This window comes from Magnolia sinica, chromosome 14 (assembly GCF_029962835.1).
Source record: "Magnolia sinica isolate HGM2019 chromosome 14, MsV1, whole genome shotgun sequence".
NCBI classification, from domain to species: Eukaryota; Viridiplantae; Streptophyta; class Magnoliopsida; order Magnoliales; family Magnoliaceae; genus Magnolia; species Magnolia sinica.
In genome coordinates, this window is record NC_080586.1 from 72,654,528 (window position 1) to 72,677,159 (window position 22,632).

Here is a 22,632-nt window from a genome sequence, read left to right on the forward strand (position 1 = left end):
TCCAAACTTCTAATAACATGGAAGAATGGAAAAAACAAATATAAGATTGATCCAAAACTTCTATGGCCCCCAAGAAAATTTCAACGGTAGGCATTCAATTCACACCGTTTCCCGTGGTGTGTTGCATTTTTGCTTTTTATATGCTCTGTTTTTTAGGTAATGCCCTAAAATCATTTGGTAAAATGTACGGAGGAATTGGATAAAATATATAAATCACAGTGGACCCCACATAGTTTACTCAGCACGCAATCCGCCTCCCTCTTTTAATGATATGAATATTCAACGGCTGAGAAGGACGGTGAATCTGAACCGGGCATGTTTTCGCAACTTACCTTGTGATCCTCGGCCCGAGGATATGCTTGTACAAGTATCCTCGCGCTTCCATTCTACCAAGCAGGTACCACTTTAAAGTGATCCGGACCGTTGATATGGTTATCGCCGCTAGCAAATGGACCATGCCCCAAAAACTCCTATATTCGAAGATCCTATCCGTCAAATCCCTGGCCTTCTTTTAGTTGAGGGTGGACTGCCGCTAGATTCACGGTTAGGATCGTCTTATTGAAAGAAATTTTGGGTCACGGTCAATCAACATCGAGTTCTATTCCACCAGACCAATGGTTTGGATATATCGCCATGTGGGACCCATACGTAAAAACCAGAGTACATTTCACACGTACTCGGGTGGAGGATGATGTGATTGGGAGAGGTTTAAGGAAGTGGAGATAGTTAAAACGCGGTGGAGATAAAATGGGTGCTGGGCCTTCTTCCCTCTCAATCTCAAATAACATCTACATTTCAACTCCCACCCTCTCTCCTCACAACAGACCAATCCCCACCTATCATCCCCATCAAACCCATCTCCCAAATCCCATAATCAAATCCATGGACAGATCCTCTCATTCCATCCAACCACTGAAATGTGGTGGAGAAACTGTAATCCCAGAGACCCATGTTGAAAATCCTGCCAAATCATTATCTGGGTCCCACCTCATGGCTCCAGAGCTGCTCCAAGAGCTGGTGTCAGAAGCTCTTGTCTGGAGCTCTCTCAATGGGCTTGTTGTTGGAGACAAAACCAATCAGGTAATTCCCCTCCCCCCCAAGAAGTGGGAGTTGATATTTACACCCACCCTGTTTGATCAGCACCCCTTTAATTTGAACTATTGGTGATATAATTATACAAATTTGTGCTGTTGTATGATAATAGCGGAGCGAAAAGGGTGTGTTTATCGATGCCGGAGGGTGTGAATATGGCTCCCTTTTTTTAGTAGGAATTGACATTTACACCCAACTTGGTTGATCTTTGCACCCTTTGTTTTCAATGTTTTGGTGATACAATTGTACACTTTTGTACTGTTTTATACTAAAGAGTAGATATGGGTGGGGGCGTATAGTGGTTCCCACTTTTTAATTTTTAGTAGGAATTGATATTTTTGCCCACCTTTGGTGAACCACACACCCTTTACCATGAACTATTGGCGATGCAGTTATACAATTTTGTGCTATTTTATGCTAACTAGAGAGAAAGGGTGTGTCTATTGATATGGGTGGGTGTAAATATTGGCTCCCTTTTTTAGTGGTGATTGACATATAGTCATTGTTGGTTAATACAACCCTCAGTTTCAATTTTTGGTGATACAATTGTACACTTTTGTACTGTTTTATACTAAAGAGTAGATATGGGTGGGGGCGAATAGTGGTTCCCACTTTTTAATTTTTAGTAGGAATTGATATTTTTGCCCACCTTTGGTGAACCACACACCCTTTACCATGAACTATTGGCGATGCAGTTATACAATTTTGTGCTATTTTATGCTAAGTAGAGAGAAAGGGTGTGTCTATTGATATGGGTGGGTGTAAATATTGGCACCCTTTTTTAGTGGTGATTGACATATAGTCATTGTTGATTAATACAACCCTCAGTTTCAATTTTTGGTGATACAATTGTACAATTTTTGTACTGTTTAATACCAAGAGTGGATATGGGTGGGGGTTAATAGTGGCTCCTACTTTTAATTTTTAGTAGGAATTGATATTTTTGCCCACCTTTGTTGAACCACACACCCTTTACTATGAACTATTGGCAATGCAGTTGTACAATTTTGTGCTATTTTATGCTAAGTAGAGAGAAAGGGTGTGTCCATTGATATGGGTGGGTGTAAATATTGGCTCCCTTTATTAGTGGTGATTGACATATAGCCATTGTTGATTAATACAACCCTCAGTTTCAATTTTCGGTGATACAATTTTACAATTTTTGTACTGTTTAATACCAAGAGTGGATATGGGTGGGGGTAAATAGTGGCTTCTACTTTTAATTTTTAGTAGGAATTGATATTTTTACTCACCTTGGTTGAACCACATGCCTTTACTTTGAACTATTGTTGAGACGGTCATATGAATTTGTGCTGTCGTAAACTAAGAGTGGAGAGAAAAAGGTGTGTATATTGATGTGGGTGGTGTGAAAATAGTGGGCGGCACACCCCCCCTCCCTTTTTTAAAGTGGGAATTGACATTTGCACCCATAGTGGTTGATCAATGCACCCTTCACTTTCGAAATTTTTTTTTTTTTTGGCTTGGAAAGCAATTTTTTTTGGGAAGGCATTGTTTTGTTGGGAAAGGCTCTTTTTATTTTTATTTGTTTGGAAATCATTTTGTGTTTTGTTTGGACACAATTGTACAAGCATTTTGTTTGTACCCTTCACTTTCAATTTTCTGGTGATACAATTGTACAATCTTTGTACTGTTTTATACCAAGAGTAAATATGGGTGGGGTTAAATAGTGACTCCCACCTTTTTTTTTTAAAAAAAAGAAAAGAAAAAAAAAGTGGGAATTGATATTTTGGCGCACATTGATTGATCAATGTACCCTTTACTTTGAACTATTGGCGATACAATCATACAATTTTGTGTTGTTGTATACTAAGAGTGGAGATAAAAGGGTGTGTCTATCGATATGGGTGGGTGTTAGTGGCTCCTTTTTTTGGGTGGGAATTGACATTTACACCCACCTTAGTTCATCAATACAACCATCAGTGCCAATTTTTGGCGATATGATTATATGTACTTTGTACTGTTTTATACCCGGGGGGGGGGCGGTGGAATTTCCCATCTTGGCTGATCAACACCGTTAACTTTGAACTATTGGTGATACAATTATACAAATTTGTGTTGTATAAGAGTAGATAGAAAAGGTGTGTCTAGCGATACAGGTTGGTGTAAATAGTGTCTCCCTTTTCTAGTGGGAATTGACATTTACATTTACCTTGGCTGATCAATACACCCTTCACTTTCAGCTTTGGTGATACAATTGTATAATTTTGTACCGTTTTATACCAAGAGTAGAAAATAAAGGGTGTTTCTCTCAATGATGGTGGGGTAAATAGTGGATTCCTCTTTTTTTTTGTTTTTAAAGGTTGGAATTGATATTTTTGCTCACCTTGGTTGATAAACACACCCTTACTTTGAACCTTTAGTGATACATTACATAATTTTGTGTTGTTGTATAGTAAGAGTAGAGAGAGAAGAGTGTGTTTACTGTTTATCAATACGGGTTCACTTTGAATTTTTTTGGTGACAAACTATTTTACACCAATAGTAGAAAGAAAAGGTTGTTTCTTACGGGTGGGGGTAAATAGTGGCTCCTACTCGGTGGGAATTGATATTTCACCTTGGTTGATCAATACACCTTTTGACATGGATGGGCGTAAATATTGGCTCCCTTTTCAGCTCTACTGGCTACTATTTGAAGAAACATAATTTTTGCCTTGTTGTATTCATGGAGAACTTTTGCTCACTTTCATGTGGACTGATGTGAGTTTTGAAGATCGTGATGCGTATTATATTGTTTTTATGATTATGCTTGTGTTTGGATGTACTTACTCTTGGATTGACTTGTGATAATTTGTCTAACAAAGTGGAAATGACTGAATTGCAATTTCTTTCCTTGCTAAGAATTGAGGGAATAAGCTCTGAATTTTTAATTTCAAGTAGGATTTGACTTGAAAGATGTATCTGCAATTTGAGGGCCATTTCCCAATTATGCATGCTAGGGTAATTGTAAATTCAATTGTGCATGCAAAGCAAATGTTACCTAAAACATGAAATCCCCTGCATTTGTTGTTCTGGATTGAGCGATCAGGATTATGGGAAATTTGCTTTCTCTATTGCTATTTTTAGTGACCTGAAATTATGTCTTTGTATTCTTCACGAAATTTATATTTACAATGTAGAGATCTATACTTTTATTTATTTAGTTGTAATATAACACTAAGCATGTGGGGTCTATAATAATAACATTCATCATTTCATATAAATTGCAATATGAGTTCATATATAAAACTATATTGAATGTGCAGTGTATGTATTGGAGTTACGAACATGATCCCACCCTTAGTGAACCAATTATTGGAGGTAATTGGAGGAAGTAGAGCACCGCTCTCCCATTTTGTTACCATGTACCAAAACGTCCCATGATCCATGTAACCTTGATGCAAATGCAACCAAGAAGTTTCATGATTATCGTAGACAACTCATTTGCATGGTTGTCTATTACGGTCCAAATGGGGTGCACTACATGGGAATCAGTTGCAAATGGTCTAGTGAGAAGAGTGTTGCTCCCCTCTCTTGTAATGTTGCCTCCTCCCTCGTGTGTATTTTGCTTAATCCTTTTGGATAATATTTCCTTATTGTTTTAGCACATGTGGAGATCCAACTATTGATATGGACGTCCATCTGAAGGGCCCCGTAATTGCTTGGTAAAAAAATTAGTCCTATCAGGCAGTTTTAGCCACTGGTCTATAAAGGGAGGATTACAACAAAGGGGCTTTCTTTTTATCTTTAGTTGTCCACTTTGCAGGTCACTTTACACAGACAGTTTTAGCCACTAGTCTATAAAGGGAGGATTACAACAAAGGGGCTTTCTTTTTTATCTTTAGTTGTCCACATTGCAGGTCACTTTACACTGACAGTTTTAGCCACTGGTCTATAAAGGGAGGATTACAACAAAGGGGCTTTCTTTTTTTATCATTAGTTGTCCACTTTGCAGGTCACTTTACAGACACTGGGTCTTTTGATTGGTTTGATGTTTGTATAGTGGCCAGTTTTCAGTGGTCTCCTGGATGTGCAGTCTGGTGGTTTTGAATATTGGTATCATATCTGCTAATACGGCCTTTACGGGGACTATAAAGGCCGATTTGCCCATAAAGGACAAAATTTGATTTTTTCCCCTCCAAATTATCTCTCATTTTCCTCTTCGTTCTATTTTCATTTGAAATATGGAGGAAGCTTAGAAAGTCACTTTAGACTAGATCTAGGCCTATTTTGAGATCAAAACGAAATAATTGAGTGAGATTCAACAAATTGAAGCAGAATGAACCATTATGAGAAAAATCAGAAAGAAGGGCGAGTCATCCACAAATTATTTTTTTCATGTTTTCTTTTTCTTTTTTTTAGTTGAGGTGTTTCCATAGATGTAATGGGTAGTAATTTACCAAATCATGCTTCATTTGTGTTGGATTAGGGCCAGTGTTTTAAATATCGACTATATTGGCCGATATATCCCATGATATATCTTGTATCCCACCTGTGCGATATGAAACGCACAGGTAGTGCCGATATATCGCACATGTTCGATCCGGTGAGCATTTTCAATTTTCGATCCTTTTTTTTTTTTTTGTTCAAATTATGCTAAATCGGCGTCGAAGGGTTACAAATCCACATTGGTTATTCATGTTTTTCATGAAAAATCATGGAGTTGGCGTGTTGATTTCGATATCCATTGGTTCTTCATGTTCTCTATGTTTTTTTCAAAATTTTCCTTTAACCAGCTGTCAATTGAGACTAATTTTGAAGTATTTGATGAAATGATCATCACATACACTCTAATTTCAAAATTTGAGTATAGGCAGTCCGATTTGGGGAAAATTGGGGAATTTTCAAAATTTTGCCAATTTCTCCCAAATTACTTGAAATTTTGCACTCCAAACATGAAATCAAGCATGTATGAGGGCTGGTCTACTGATTTGTTAAGTTCTTGTCAATTTTCAAAAAATAAAAATCATTTTCTAATTAAAAATTAATTAAAAAATATTAAAATATTATTATTTTCCAAAATTTCCCTTCAACCAGCTGTCAATTGAGACTAATTTCGAAGTTTTTAGGAGTGTTTGATGAAATGATCATCACATACACTCTAAATGTTATGCATTCAATTTGAATACAGTTGCTTTAGTTCAGTTAGACAACGCATAGCTTAAGACCCTATACAAAGGAAACCTATTATGCACACTTCTTTTTTGAGATGTTATGATTTAAAAGAGTGTATTAAGGTCTTTTTAAAAATCCCTGAAGTTTCATTGAAAAATCCAACCGTTTCCCCAATGTTTCCCCGTGTTTCCCAAAAAGTGCGATAAATTACCCGATACAAACGATTTATCCCGTGCGATAACTGATATGTATTTGTATACCAAGGATATGGTACATAACATGATACCGATATTTCGAACACTGATTAAGGCCCATTTGCTTGATTTTCCATGGGTCAAGCCGATAGGCAACATTCTTATAAAAGAATGGTTTGATACATATCCAAAATAGAAAATAAAAAATAAAATTATTGAATATCTTCATTAAAAAAAACCAACCGATTCCTGTAGATACATGATAGCGGTGTCATATTGTTTTTCGGTTCGGCCGACATGCCTCTTTGCATTGATATCTAGAACCATGAGTCTCTAGATCGATGATTAGACTATCCATGTGCCTAAATGAGATGTATAGAATAATAACCCTAGTATACTCTCTTGCCATTTTGTGTAGATTGATGTGAAAGACATGTTGCTTGTTTGAAAAAGACTGTTGGAAGTTGGAACTCCTTTGTACAAATTCTGAAGTAGTCTCTTATAAAGGCTGCATCAAGTTCCCACAGAAACCAGACAAGTTGTAGTGATGCATTATTTCATTAACAGGACTATTCCCGGGACCTATGGTGGATGGGCTATGTGTCAGAAAGCATAGGCTTTTGAGAATCCTCACCCTATGATCATTGGAAATTTTCCTGTTGAATATGCACTATTGAAAATGTTCCTTTTTAACGTCCTTTTTCAGGTCATCATCGGTTTGGCAAACTTTTTGGGCCATGGCCCATCCTCCATGGACCCAACCAGATGAATGGCCCATATTACTCGACTGATGCATTGCATGTCCAATTTTTGTCAGAGAAAACGATGATTAGCATAGTGCACGTGCAAGTGTGCAACAAATATACTACCTCTTTTTTTATATTGGATATTTTTTTAGTTTAAATTCATTTGATGTGAATTTTATCATTTCACAGTTTGCACTGTGGTTCTAGAAAACCAAATTGGTTTTGCTTGGACAAATAAGAATTCTTCTGTGTGTTACTACCCATTTTCTCAACTAGTTTTGTTGTCTCAGTGTCACATGGTTCTATTTTGGTAGCATTAATGGATAATGGTTATCAATTTGAAGGTGGGTGTGTTGGATTGATCACCATCATCTTCTAAGCCTTATTGAACTAATTGGGGTTGGCATGCATTGGATATTGATGAATGCTAAAATGTTAGGAGATAGTGGTGTAATTTCTATGAGGGTATTCATGTAATATATATAAATCTTTTAGATAGGTTTAAGAAGATTTTTAGGATCTCTGTAGATAAGCTTGCTATGTCAATGTTTTAAATATCAATGATATCGGCCGATATATCCCATGATATATCTTGTATTCCACTCGCGTGACGTGATATGAAATGCACAAGTAGTGCGATATATCCCACATGTTCGATTTGGTGAGCATTTTCAAATTTCGATCCTTTTATTTTCTATAAATCATGTTAAATTAGTGTCAAATTGTTAAAAATTCATGATTTTTCATGTTTTGCATGAGCTGCGGAAAATTGAAAAAAAATAAAAAATTCCCAATTTCTTGCAAATCGTTTGCAATCTTTATGTCCAAACATCAAATTAATCATGTATGTAACCTAATCTAGTGATTCTTCTTTTGCTTTTGAATGTATTGCTTGTGTTTCTACGTCTTCTTACATTTATAAATTATATGAATAAACATTGAATATACTTGCATCAATTTAGTTAGACAACGCATGGATTAGGACCCCATACAAAGAAAACCTGTTATGTGTACTTGTTTTTTGTAATGTTTTGATTTATCAGTGTATTGATGTCTTTTTTTACAATCACTGAAGTTTCATTGAAAAATTCAACCAATTTCCCAATGTTTCCCCCTGTTTCTAACAACAACGATACATTACACGATACAACCGATATATCCCATGCGATAACCGATACATATCTGTATCCCAAGAATGCAAAACGTAACACGATACCAATATTTCTAACACTGGCTATGATTTCTTGAATCTTCCTAGTTAGACTTGGGAAACATATAAATTCTATACCTTTGTACTCATTCTATTCATTTCAGTAGAGAGAACAATTCCTATACTTACAAGATTCTTTTCATGGATCATAGCAGGTCCTCTGATCTAACTCACTTTTCATTCATGTCGGCTGCTGGTCTTATTCCCCCCATCCTCTAGCATTCATGATTTGTCCATCTCCAGTTATGTGGCCTACTAATTCTTGTTATGCCACTCATCCATGTCAACATCCTCATTTCATCTACGCTAATTCTATGAACATGTTGTTCCTTGGCTGCCTAACATTTTGGCTTGGTCTTATAGCTGTCCTTTAGTTTGATTTTTATGTGGAGATCACATAAAACTACAAAGGCACATATCCACTTCATGCACTTGGCTCAAAATTTATGAGGAACATCCTTTTCAATTTATCCATTCTCATGAATTATTGACCCAAGAGATAGGAAGTGGTTATTTTGGGGTACTTCAATATTAACTTATTCCCCGTTTCCACTCCTATAGTTGCAAAAACTGCATTTCAAATAGTCTGTTTTTGTCTGGTCAATTTAAAAACCTTTAGGCTTTAGTTCTAAAGCATCCTCCACAGTTTTGACTTTGTTACACCCTTGTCTCATCAATCAAAACTATGTCATCTACAAGCAGCATACACCATGGTTCCTTGTGAATATGAACATTTTTTCAAGTGAAGTATTAGATGCAAGCTTGCAGTCGTGATCACATGCTTTAGAACCCCTTTGCAATTTGGGGTTTGCTAGTCCCACACACACCTTTAAATGCATCATGCCAAGGTGGCAACTTGGGGTTTGCTAGCCCCCCACACATTTAAACACATCGTGCCATGGTGGTAGTTGGGCCACTGTCAAGATGGCCTGATGCAAAAATCGGGCCACTCCCAGGCAGGCTTCATATGGACATTGAATCTGAACAAATGGCACTTTATAAACCATCCTTTGTTTTCATACTGGAAGGCAGCCTACCTGATTAACAGAGCCGCCTGATTTTGTGTTAGGTCATCTTCATGTGTTGTGTCTAAAGTTTCGTCTGGTGAGGCTCTTTGGGGTTCCAAACTTCAGGCAATACCTGATAATTGATGTGGAAGTTGGAGTCTTAAGCCAATAGATATTCACCTGAAACCTCCAGATATGTACTACATTGTAACATGTAATTGACTTGCCGTTGCTAGATTAATCAGTGTAATGTGTTTCAATTACCAGTCTTATATTTCAAGTTGTTAATTGTTGGCTTGCAGAGATCTGGAACAATTCCTGGAGTGGGTCTGGTTCATGCTCCAATTTCCCTTTTGCCCACACCATTTCCGCAGAGTCACTGGAGACAAGCATGTGAGTTAGCCCCCATTTTCAATGAGCTTGTCGATCGTGTGAGCTTGGATGGCGAATTTCTGCAGGATTCACTGTCCAGGTTCTGTCTCTAATAGCTAAATTGGTTTGAATGTTTTCAATTTTCATTATAGCCTTTTTTATTTTTTTGGATGACGAGAGGGTGTCCCCGCCCCTTTTAAGGCGAGACTATTCCCTGCGGATGCACGCAATCACCCCGCCAACCACGTGCATTGGGTAATCCACAGGGAGGGGACTCGAACTCGTGTCATTATAGCCTTGTAGGCATCAATAGTTTCTCATTTATTGTAGTTTTGTAATGGATGGCCATCAGATGTTGAGTCTGGTATGCTATTTATCTGATATTATATCAAATACTTCAAGAGTTTAATTATAAGTAAAAAAGTTTGTTTTGAATCTTGATCAGGGGTTTTGAATTGGTTATCACTTGTCACTCAAAACTAAGTCCATGCTCCGGTCCCATGTGTATATTGGGTGATTTGTAAATGAGGTGGTTGGTTCATTAAGAGTGCATTTCGATGAAGTGTCACGTGGAATTTCAATTGTTTCTATAGAATTAGAGCTGTCTGGATGAAGTGGAGATGTGCTTTTGGAGTTTTATGTCATCGGTGCATGCCAATGAAATCAACGGGGAAATGTTATAGGATAGCTATAAGACCAGCATGCTTTATGGGACAGTTTTGGGCAGCGAATGAGGAACATGTTCATAGGATGAGCATAGCTGAAATGAGGATGTTGAGATGGATGAGTAGCAAGACAAGGATGGATAGAATTAGAAATGCATGGATTTGATGGAACTTTGGAGCAGCTCCAATAGGTAGTAAGATGAGGGAAAGTAGACTCAGGTGGTTTGGCCATGTGCAACAGAGACCGAGAACTGTACTGGTTAGGAGTTAGTGAGTTGGTTCAAGTTGAAGGCTCTAAAAGGGCAAGGGGAAGGCCCCAAAGGATAAGGGTGGAGCCCTGGAGTTAGTAAGAAAAGACTTGATGACTGATGGTTTAACTGAGGATATGGACCTTGATAAAGTGGAATGGTGGGACAGGATTCGTGTAGCTGACCCCAATTAGTTGGGATAAGGCTTAGATGATTATGATGAAATAGAAATATCCAAACTATAATTAGCATCCTTAGTATTCATGTGGTCCAAATTGCAGTTATGTTTCCTTCAAGCACTTGAAAGAAGCCCAATTACAATTTGGGAGTTACTTATTATAAATACTAGAAAAGATCGTTAATTTTTTGTCGTTTCCTCGCGATTAAATTGAAGGTTTGCAATTCAATTCACTTGTGCATCCAAACTCTCTGCAGGAAACAAATGAAATGCTATCATGTCTTCACTGTTTATTCACGTTAATACATTCATTCTCTACTTAATGCTGGTTCTGCACTAATATTCCTTTTAACCTTTGGTTTACCTTCTCTTTCGGCTTGTTTGTTTCATGACTTCATGAGACTGGAGAAACTAGTGAACCTATGTATTTCTTCTTTGAGCTTGTATTCTTTCTTTAGATATGCCTAGTAGACTTACTCTTCTGGCTTTTGAGTATCTTATGGATTTACTAAATTTGTTCAAGCACTTCATTTTCTCTAATACTTCGCCTTATTTTGCAGAACTAAGAAGGTGGATGCTTTCACCAGTAGACTCTTAGATATTCATTCCAAGATGCTGGAAATCAATAAAAAAGAGGTGTTTTTTGGACATGGCTTATTCTTTGTCATGCTAATCATTCATCATTCAGATAACTCACTATTAAAAGGCAGCCAAGTAGAAACTGTAATGTGCAAATTGTTGTTAGATGAGGGGTGGCACTAATCCCATTTCAATACTATGATAGGAAATACGTTTGGGTTTACATCGTTCGGATTACATGCTTGATGCTCAAACTAAAGATCTTCTTCAAATAGAGCTCAACACGATCTCATCTTCATTCCCTGGTCTTAGTTGTCTTGTTAGCGAGCTTCACAGGTTAGGTAGTTCTATTTCAAAATTACATTCAATCTTTTATTAATTATTGCATTTCATGCATGTCTTCTTTTGGCTGCCCTTTTTTTTTTCGACATTTTAGAATCTAAAATTTCAAGTCAACATGTAATGAATTAGGTTTTATTTATTTCTTGTGGCACTAAAGCTAGCACTTTGATCCATATTCTTGGAGTTCCTTGTACGTATTTAATGAGTTTTTTTTTTTCATACATGCTCTGGTTAAGTAGAGGAAAATGACTATGTATATTGCAGAAAGAAATAAAGTATCCAGATTGGATCTCATGAGGACTTCTTTGAAGTATGTGTGTTGTCGAGGTGGATGAGTCTTGCTGTCAACAACAGGCCGGCCAGCCTCTTTTTGTCTTATGAGGGGTGGTTTCCCTTGGTCCTTTGAATTTTCTGCAGAAAGTTTTCTCTCATTCTCTAGTGAAAAAAGAATTTTTTGCAGAGTCTTCTCTAGTTCTCTAGTGAAAAAAGAAATTTCTGCAGAGAGTTTTCTCTTGTTCTCTAGTGAAAAAAGAACTTTCTGCAGAGAGTTTTCTCTACTTCTCCAGTGAAAAAGAAATTTCTGCAGAGAGTCTTCCCTAGTTCTCTTGTGAAATAAAATTTCTTTAGGACTTGTTTGGATTCATGGAAGGAAAAGGAAACATCATTTCTCATGAAACCAACTTTCCACTGTTTGGGAAGCTTTTCTTTGTGGGAATTTGTGGGAAACACCATTTCCACTTCCTGTTTTTGTTGGAAGATCAACAAATATATTCTCCTACCTTCACCCTAAGAAAGGCATTTTCCCACGACGGAAGGAAAATGAGTTCCATTGAGTTAAGCCCATATGTGTTGCCATCCATCTTCAATCGGCTCACACATGCCATGTGTGCCAAAGTTCCCACTGTCCATCTTTGGTCGTGCCCCACATGTGCCAATGTGCTACCATCCTTCTTCGCTTACACCCACATGTGCAAAGCACCTACGTGTGCCATCATCCATCTTCAATTGCACCCTACATGTGCCATTGTCCATCTTCAGTCGCTCCATATATGCGACATGTGACAACATGCCACATGAGTCAATTTGCCTATGTGCACATGTGCTGCCTTCTAACTTCAAGTCAAGGTATCCCGTATCGGTATCGGTTGGCGTAACGGTGTCCTCCAAAACTGATACGGATACGGGGGCGTAACGGCCCGTAACGGCACAAATTTTTTTTTTTGCCAAAAAAATATGAAAAAATATGGATTAAATCCAGAATATTCTAAGCATTCCAAATATGCATTCATTTATAAATTGGAACATGTTTATGGTGGTGTAACGGTCCACTCTTTGGTGAGAAGTTGTATCGGACTGTCTGATGAATTTATGAACCAGATAACCTGAATTTGACTACAAAATTCATATATTTAATTTTCTAACTATCTACTATCAATGATAGATATATTAGAATGAATGTAAAATGAAAATATCTTACATCAGGTGTTTGCAATTATTTTTGAGGAATTTCTCGAACATACCTGTGGTCCTGTGCAGTGTGGTGCACCATGCACGTGACTGTGATTCTTGTCTATGACTTGTCATCCTCAAGTCAAGAATATTAAAAAATAAAAAATAAAAAATTAGTAGTGTCTGATATACTCCCTGCAACTTGATTAAGGATTACTTGATTGGTTGTCGGGGGAGCTATTTTAAATACAAGTTCGGCAGTGTCAAGTGTGTACTCGCCTATTGTGAGCTGTCTGCTGTAACAAATACTTACCTTAACACAAAGATATACTCACAAGTCACAATCACAAGTCACCACCAAAATGAAAATCTGCTTTTTTGTGGTTGCTCGACCTCCACATCATCGTCATCGTCACCATCAGGCTGAGGCTGTCCGATAGGTGTAGGTGCTACATATCCATAATATCCAGTGCCATAAGGAAATACTAGATCAACGAAACTAGAGGATGACTGATCCTGACTAGGCAACGACTCCGACCCCAAGTAAAGATATCCACCAGTGCCCGTTGAATAGCCATACTGGTGCCCATACTCAGGCTGTTGAGAATCTTGAGATTGAGAGTGCGTCTGCTGTGATGAGTAACTTGGATTTAGATCTGGATATCTATAATCATATGGATATTGATCAGGAGGGCTACTCCAACATGAATTTGATGGAACAGGCTCAGTATAACCATCATAATTCAATTCACCATAAGAATATCCATCATAATAACCAAGACCATGAGCCTGCTGATGTTCCGAACCTCTCGGACCCGGTGCACCACTAGATGTACCCACCTCCTGCTGGCTGTATCGTGACTCGGTACACTCATAAGTCCGACCTCGTGTACCACCTCGTCGCTGTTCATCGACATCGTGATCGTAGATGTATAGGGCACGAGCAACACCGGAAGTGCCGGCACCGGGCGGGGTCATCGTCTTCATCCGGCACGGCCACGCTACCACGCTCGTACTCTTTTGTTGATCTTGAGCCGTATCTGTACGTGGCATAACCGCCCCTCTTACTGGGTCCAACACATCTGCACGACTCTCTTGTTGTGCTCTGCGTATTTTTGGGTCATCAATTTCCAATTCTTCACTATCCTCTTCAATTTGTTTTTCCCTTGTTTCCAACCAAGGTAGAAGTGGGTCATCCTCATCATAAATATTATCCAAGTTTATTGGACAGTAGTCTCCGTCATCAGTAGCTGTAATGCTCCTATGATGTCGTCGCATTCTTAGTTTTATATTGTAGTGCATGAAGACAAGTCTATCTAATGTTCTAGTCTGCAATCTATTCCTATTCTTTGAATGAATGAGCGCAAAACAACTCCAATTCCTTTCGCAGCTAGAGGAAGATGTTGTCTGGCTCAAAACTTTTACTGCAATTTTTTGGAGAGCCTTCGTACTCTCTCCGAAATTAATCCACCATTCGGCCGGTTGCAATCTAGATACTGCATGCTGTGCAAGAGCATCTCCAAAGCTACCAAGGCGATTTCCAAATGTATCTAATTCATTTAATGCCTTTATTTGCAGATCTAAGTCAGGCTCTAATCTCTTTATCACATTTTTTAGCCCGACACGAACTTCATCATCTGCAACAAATGATTGGGCATATCTATACCTAGGATTTAGGTAGTAACCTGCTGCATGAAGATCGTGATGGAGTTGGTTTGTCCATCTCTTGTCGATCATCTTCCAATAAGTCTGCCAACTTCTACAATCACGTTGAATTGCAAGCTTTACCTTATCCATGGCATCATATATGAAGCCCATGGTAGGTGCTTCATCGGATTCAACAAGACGGAGTACCCTCATTAGTGGCTCCATCACCTTTAGGATCGCCTTGACCTTCTTCCAATATTTGTTGTCCCGTATGGTGTTCACAACTTCGACCGGTATTCCTGATGTCTTCTTCCCATGTTTTGTGTTGAGCCATTCTCGGGAAGCGAACATCTCACTCAACTCTTCTCTATGCTGGAATAAACTCTCTAATGCTATAAAGTTTGTTGCGAATCTAGTCACCGCAGGCCTCAACAACTCTCGTCCTTTCGTAAACTTTCTCATTATTGCAACTACTTGATTATAGTTGTAAATAAACGTCGTCACTTCCCTTGCCCTTTCGACCATTTCCTTAACATTCTTCTTCTTCCCAATATCTTCCAATATAAGATCAATACAATGGGCAGTACATGGTGACCAAAAAAGATGTTTTCTCTTATCCATCAACATATGTCCTGCAAGCTTATATGTTGCTTCATTATCTGTCACAATCTGCACTATATTCTCCTCTCCAATCTCGTCCACAACTTTATCCATTAGTCCATTAATATAAGTAGAATTTTTTGTTGCCTCTGAGGCATCAATTGACTTGTGGTATATAGTTCCTAAGTGGCAGTATACCATGAAGTTGATCATGCTGCGTCTGGTTGGGCCAATCCAACCATCACACATGATTGTGCATCCTCTGGCTTGCCATACAGGTTTAAAGGTAGCCACGTATGCTTTCACATCCGCATACTCTGCATCTGTCCATTTCCCCCTAATCTCCTTAGCCGTAGGAGCTTTTATTCCTTCACCTGCTTCTGCTGCTGCATCAATTACCACCTGCCAATATGGAGAATTGGCTGCGTTAGGAGGTATGTTGGCATGTATAAATAACTTTGCTGCTGCTCTACCTAATTTCTCAACGGAAGTTCTACTCCACATTTGTTTTATCTTCTTTTGTTTAGTTGATTCTTTCCTAAATAGGATTGGATCAATAGAGGGTCTCCTAGGCTCATTTACTTCTTCATCCAAACGTATAGGGGCATCATGTGAAGATGTCTGTCGTCGGCTCCCAAACATACGTCGTAACCCACCAAACCTACCCCCCCTGCAGAAGCAGTTGCACTTCCAGTTGCACTCCCACTCCCCCCCCCCCCGTATCACGCACTGACCCATGCGTGCCAAACATGCGGCGACGTTCTTCCTCTTCACGAGCTAGACGCAAGCTCTCTCTCCTAGCTATAGTAAGTTCTCGATCTGAATCTTCGTCAGAATCAATAATATCTTCATCACGAATGCCCATATATTCAGGACCAAACACTTCCTGTCGAGCTGCATCCAAAATATCATCTTTCTTCTTTTGTACAACAGCACGTTTACCCTTCGACTCATCCAGACTAGCTTGCATTAAAAGCATTATCTCTTTCGGTACTCTACTAGATGGTGCAACTTGACCCTTTCGATGTGCCAAATGTTGTTTGAGACGGGTAATTCCACCAGTCACTAGTCTATCACAATACTTGCACTTCATTTGGTGCCTAGTACCACCAACCCTCTCACAATGTTGCCATCCAATATCATCACTTACTTGTTGTTGGCCAGATCCAGACATTTCTTTAGGCTTAGGTAGACACTAGATAATTAGATTTGAGTATGAGTGTATGACCTATGTTAATAAAGATGATTTTATATTCTAACTAAACCCTAAGAAGCTCCAAGGCAAAACCTGTCCAATATAAGCAAATAAAAACATAAAGTCACTAATTCGAAAATAGAAAAAAATTATAAAATGACACCCCAAATCTGTAAAATACACATTAACATGTTCTACTATGATTAACATATCACATGGCATGATTAAAACAGTAAAACAATCATTAAAAAATTATTTTTTAAATTTAAAAAAGAAGGGCCATAATTAATGCGTAAATAGAAAAAATATTAAAAAATTATAAAATGGTACCCCAAATCTATAAAATGTACATTAAAATATTCTACTATGATTAACACATCATATGGCATAATTAAAACAGTAATACAACCATTAAAAATTGATTTTTTGAATTTTTAAAAAAAGGGGCAAAATTCATGCGTAAATAGAAAAAAATATTTAAAAAATATAAAATGGCACCCCAAATCTGTAAAATGCACATTAACATGTTCTACTATGATTAACACATCATATGGAGTGATTAAAACAGCAAAACAATCATTAAAAATTGATTTTTCGAATTTTAAAAAAAAGGGGCAAAATTCATGCGTAAATAGAAAAAAATATTTAAAAAATATAAAATGGGACCCCAAATCTGTAAAATGCACATTAACATGTTCTACTATGATTAACACATCATATGGAGTGATTAAAACAGCAAAACAATCATTAAAAATTGATTTTTCGAATTTTAAAAAAAAAGGGGCAAAATTCATGCGTAAATAGAAAAAATATTTAAAAAATATAAAATGGGACCCCAAATCTGTAAAATGCACATTAACATGTTCTACTATGATTAACACATCATATGGAGTGATTAAAACAGCAAAACAATCATTAAAAATTGATTTTTTGAATTTTAAAAAAAAGGGGCAAAATTCATGCGTAAATAGAAAAAAATATTTAAAAAATATAAAATGGGTCCCCAAATCTGTAAAATGCACATTAACATGATCTACTATGATTAACACATCATATGGAGTGATTAAAACAGCAAAACAATCATTAAAAATTGATTTTTTGAATTTTAAAAAAAGGGGCAAAATTCATGCGTAAATAGAAAAAAATATTAAATGGCACCCCAAATCTGTAAAATGCATATTAACATGTTCTACTATGATTAACACATCATATGAGATAATTAAAACAGCAAAACATATTAAAAAAAGTATAAATACCTATTTTTGACAAATTTATGAAAAATGGCCCACCAAGCTTTGATTCAACAAAATCCGCCAATATAATGTGTTTTTTCCTCAAATATCCAGCCAAGGTTGGTCGAAATTAGCAGTAGAAGGAGTGAGAAGGAGTTTGGAAGCAAGAAGTTTCGAAAAAACATCAAAAACGGACCTTAAAATGCAAAAAAAAAAGGCCGTTTTTCGACCGTTACGGCGCTGACCGTTACGGGTGACCGTTACGCCCGTATCGGCCGATACGGGTACAAAAATTGGAATCAGCCGTTTCGGCCCCGAATCGGGTAACGGTGCGTACCGTTACCGTTACGTATCGGCCGTAACGGCCGATACGTAACCGATTTGGCATTCCTTGCTTCAAGTGCTCATGTGTTAAATGTGCTATGTGTCACCGTATAGCTTCAAGCAGCCCACATCTTCCAGCCATCTTCAAGCACCCCACATGTGCGACATGTGTTAACCTGGAAATAAACGTTTCCTTGGAAAATTTGGAAACAGGCTCCAATTTTTCTTGGAAAATCTTTTTGAGAAACAGGAAATAAATGTTTCCTTTCCCACAATTTCCTTTATTTTTTGGTTTGAAGGATAAGAATACTTTATTAAGTAGGCCCACCAAAGCAGAAGCTAAGGCGAAGAACAAAAATACAACCCAAACAAAGAGAAGATTACAAACATCAATGATCTTTGAATTGGATGCCCATCCATGACATCGATTTTAATCGTTCTTACCACCTCTACCATTGACCCACTCATTTTTTTAAAACAATGGTTGTTCCTTTTCCCCCATATAGCTCATAAACTTGTTAATAAAACTAGCCCCCACACCACCCTTCTTTCTCTCCCAACCCCTCCACCGTGCCAAGCCAAGAGAAGATCTTCAATAGACCTTGGCATCACCCAAGGCATATTGAAAATTGCGAGAAGGCTCATCCACACCCTTTGAGCAAACGGGCAATGGATGAAGAGGTGATTTATCGACGCTTCACTATTCATGCACATCACACAAATGTAGGAAGTATGAACTTGCTTCTCTTCCGTCAATGACTTTTGAAGCATCTTATAGAAAGGGTACATTGAGAACCTATCCGACGTATCTTTAAGCCACACCATCGTGTCCCTCTCGCCTAAGGAGGGAGACAACAATGAGGATGCTTTAGGAGCCTAATAAACTCTTCCGCTTCCTCATCCGACAAATATTTATGGGGGGAGACCAAACAACTACATCTTCACAAATAGAGAAGCATTGAGCCACAAAAATATTTTTTTTTGGAGATTGCCGAACTAATCTTGGAAAATACACATGAAGTTGTTTGCTCCTAACCACAAGTCCTCCCAAACTGAATTCACTTCCCATCGCCTAGGGAAAAGAACCCCCTCTTTGAACTTAGGAGCCACCTTGGTCACCACTTTCCACAAACCTGATGCTCTATATAGAGAAGAGTCCCTGATCCGCCATCCCCCTTCCTAAACCCCATACTTGCTAGCAGTAACCTCTCTACACATATTCCCTTCTTCTGAACTGAACATCCACAATCATTTTTCTAGTAAAGCAAGATTCATCCTATCCAGATCCATTATACTTTCTCCCCCTTTAGCTATAGGCTTGCACACCTCTTCTTATCTCAAGAGATGGAATTTTTATGTCCTCAACTCCTCTCCACAGAAAGTCTCGCCTCAACCTCTACAACCTATTTGGAATAGATTTTGGACGCCTGAAGAGAGACATGAAGTAAAGTGGCATATTTGATTGGGTAGCTTTAAGTAACGTTAATTGACCACTAAAACAAAGATGCCAACTCTTCCATATAGACAACTTCCTCTTAGCTCTTTTAATTACCTTATCCCAAAGGTGCTTTGCTGGCTTTCCAATGCATAACAGAAGACCAAGATACGTTGAGGGAAAAGAACCCGTTTTGTACCTGGAAAAATCTACCAAACACACTTCCTCGTCCATGGACATTCTAATACTCAAAATCTTGCTCTTAAAGATATTTATGTTTAACCTCGAGACCACTTCGAAGCACTTTATTATTTTCTACAAGTTATCCACTAGGACTTAGTCTATGTCACAACAAAGATGGTGTCATCAGCTTACTAAAGATGCATGACCTAAATTCCCATATTTGCCACCCTAAACTTGCAAATAAGGGGTCGTTTGCATGCCTGTAAAGTCCTTAAGTTGTAAAGGGATTACACATAATCTGATTACATGGGTTGTTTGGATGCATGTATTTGCCTGTAAAGCCTTTACAGGCTGTAAAGAGATTACAAATTTTAGCTGTAATTTGAAACCTTGTAAAAAGCCATGTTTCAGATTATAGGTAAAGTCTTTACAACTAAAAAGGCATTATACATGTTAGAACACAATGGTTCCTATACACTCATGATATGTGGGGCCCATTGTAATGTGTATGGTACATCCAATCTATCCATCATGTACTTCCCTTGATGCTCTCCCGTGGCCCTAAAAAAACAGCTCATCCATTATCAAATGGACCACATGAGGGAAGGATGGGACATCCACAGTTAAAAACTTCTAGATTGCATTTGGGGCCCACTGTGATGGGTGGAAGACATCTAATCCGTTTAGTGTGTGCATGCTTTAATGCTTTCTTAGGGGCCTAAAAAAATCAAGTCTTTCTTATGTGATTTGCGGATTTTGGAAGGTTCATTGCCCAAGCTCCATGGTATGAATACCTACTTTATTCATTGTAAACACTTTACAGGCTAGCCAAACACACAATCTGTGTACTTGTAAACAAATTACCACTTAAAAGCCAAACGGAATAGTATGTAAACTGATTGCACCTGAAACTCTTTTTAGGCATAATGTGTTTACAACTAAAAAAATTACAGGCAACCAAAGGACCCCTAAGGCCAACCACTTGGCATTTGTCTCGCATTTCATCGAGGAGCTTTAGTGATCACCACAAATAAAAAAGGGACAACGTGTCAACTTGCCAAAGGCTCCTCAAAGCCTTAAAGAAGCCTTTAGGTGACCTATTGACCATGATGGAGAATTACAGCCGACACTCTAGGTGCCACACTCTCCATTTCTGCCCACAACTCAACCTTCCTAACATATAATCAGGAACTCCTAGTTGACATGGTCGTAAGCTTTCTCAATATCCAACTTGCATACGACAATCTTCCCTTCCCTATGCTAAGAATCAATGCACTCATGAACTTTGAGAGCACTATCTAGAATCTATCTCTCCACTACAAACATACCTTGGACTTTATAAATGACATTCCTTAGAACCACCCAAAACTTAGAGGCTAGAATTTTAGCTAGGATCTTATATGGCCTCCAATTAGATTGATAGGCCTAAGTCTTTCAAGTTATTCGTGCCTTCAACTTTCGGGATGATAGTAATAAATGAAGCCCCTAGCTGGCTAGCTCCGACAACAACCGCCCCCTCTCAAAGAATTCGGCTAATCAAATTGCCCTTCAACATGTTCAAGAAGACCTGAAAGAAAGCCATGGGGAAGCCATATGGACCGGGGCTTTATCCCTCCCCCAAAGACTCCATTGCTATTTAATTTCCTTGATAACCCGGTTCTCAAGAGATTCCGCTTCCACTATAGAAAGCTGGTTAAAGGCTAGATATCTAGTCGGGGCCTCCTCCAACCTTCCCCAGTTAGCAAGTTTTTGTAAAACTTAACGATGGAGTTGCAAAGTTGGGATTTCTCTTCGACCCTCTTACTAAGAAACACCATTTCATTTCCAGTGCTTTCCAAAAAAAAAAAACCGGAACCTTAGAATTGTTTCCTTCTTTCCAAGCTTCCATTTTTGCGAATCTCTACTTAAATACCTATCTTTTACAAATACAACATTGAAGCTCAACTATTTGAGGGAGGCTTTTCCAAGTGAGTCGTTTCCATGGACAACTGTACCAAATCCACTAGTGTTTAGAAACGAAGAAATAAGGAAACGATCAACTTAATTGGATCTCGGCAAGCAACATATTGTTGCTTGGGCAGGGAAAATGCTTTATGCTCTATGAAATTGTGTTGGTTCAAAGGTGGAGTATGATGCAAAGACTGTGGTTAGAGTGGTAGTCGATTTCATTCAAGTCTAATGTCGAAATGACTCAACTTGGGAAGGACTGAAAAGTATTAACCTTTGCATCGACAATGACTACTGAGTTTTATTAGGCATCTCCCCTGCAAGATGTAGCGACTAGCTAGGGTTCAAAACTCACTGATGGCTAAGGTGATATCAAATTTTAGGCGATAAAATCAATAGACGTTCGAGCTGGGGTATGAAGTGGGTAGATGGAACTTGTAACCTTCCATCCTTGTGTGGAACTGCACAAGGGCTCACCTAAGACTCTGGTGGTTGAGGAAGAGACAAATGGTGGAATCACAAGGCGTGTTGAGGATGGTGGATAGTCAATTTAGAAGGCCTGATATTTCCCTTAGTGATTTCGGTGATTTCTGGGATGCGTGAGCCATCATTCTTTGATGGGGCTGTGGCTATCTTTTGATTCTAAATTTTGAAGTAATAGTGCCCCACCTAAAGTCTCATCTATAGTTGTATGAAGCATCAAGCATGGTTTGAAATAGTGTCTGATATGACTCGGCATCATTTCAGTTGTATTGGTTACAGACTGAAACGAAACGAATCACCACACTGATAAAGACTGAGTTGAACTGAGTTGGGGGGAGTCATACTAATTAGGCCCGTGAATCACACTCTGAAACTACTTAAAATCCAATGCG

General features: G+C 38.3%; 1 protein-coding gene across 3 annotated transcripts in view; it reads left to right on the plus strand.

Annotated features, from left to right (window-relative positions):
- Window positions 1-731: 731 nt before the first annotated feature.
- LOC131226159 (glutathione synthetase, chloroplastic) overlaps window positions 732-22,632 on the plus strand; it is a 43,373-nt gene continuing 21,472 nt past the window's right edge. For 2 of the 3 annotated variants that reach the window (XR_009161662.1, XM_058221881.1), the window contains exons 1-4: window positions 732-1,080; window positions 9,664-9,833; window positions 11,385-11,460; window positions 11,609-11,739. Coding sequence is in view for 2 of the 3 variants with exons in the window: in XM_058221881.1 (XP_058077864.1) it covers window positions 748-1,080; window positions 9,664-9,833; window positions 11,385-11,460; window positions 11,609-11,739 (710 nt within the window). In the remaining variant the exon portion in view is untranslated. The remainder of the gene's footprint in view (window positions 1,081-9,663; window positions 9,834-11,384; window positions 11,461-11,608; window positions 11,740-22,632) is intronic. The other variant, XM_058221882.1, reaches the window with a different exon arrangement.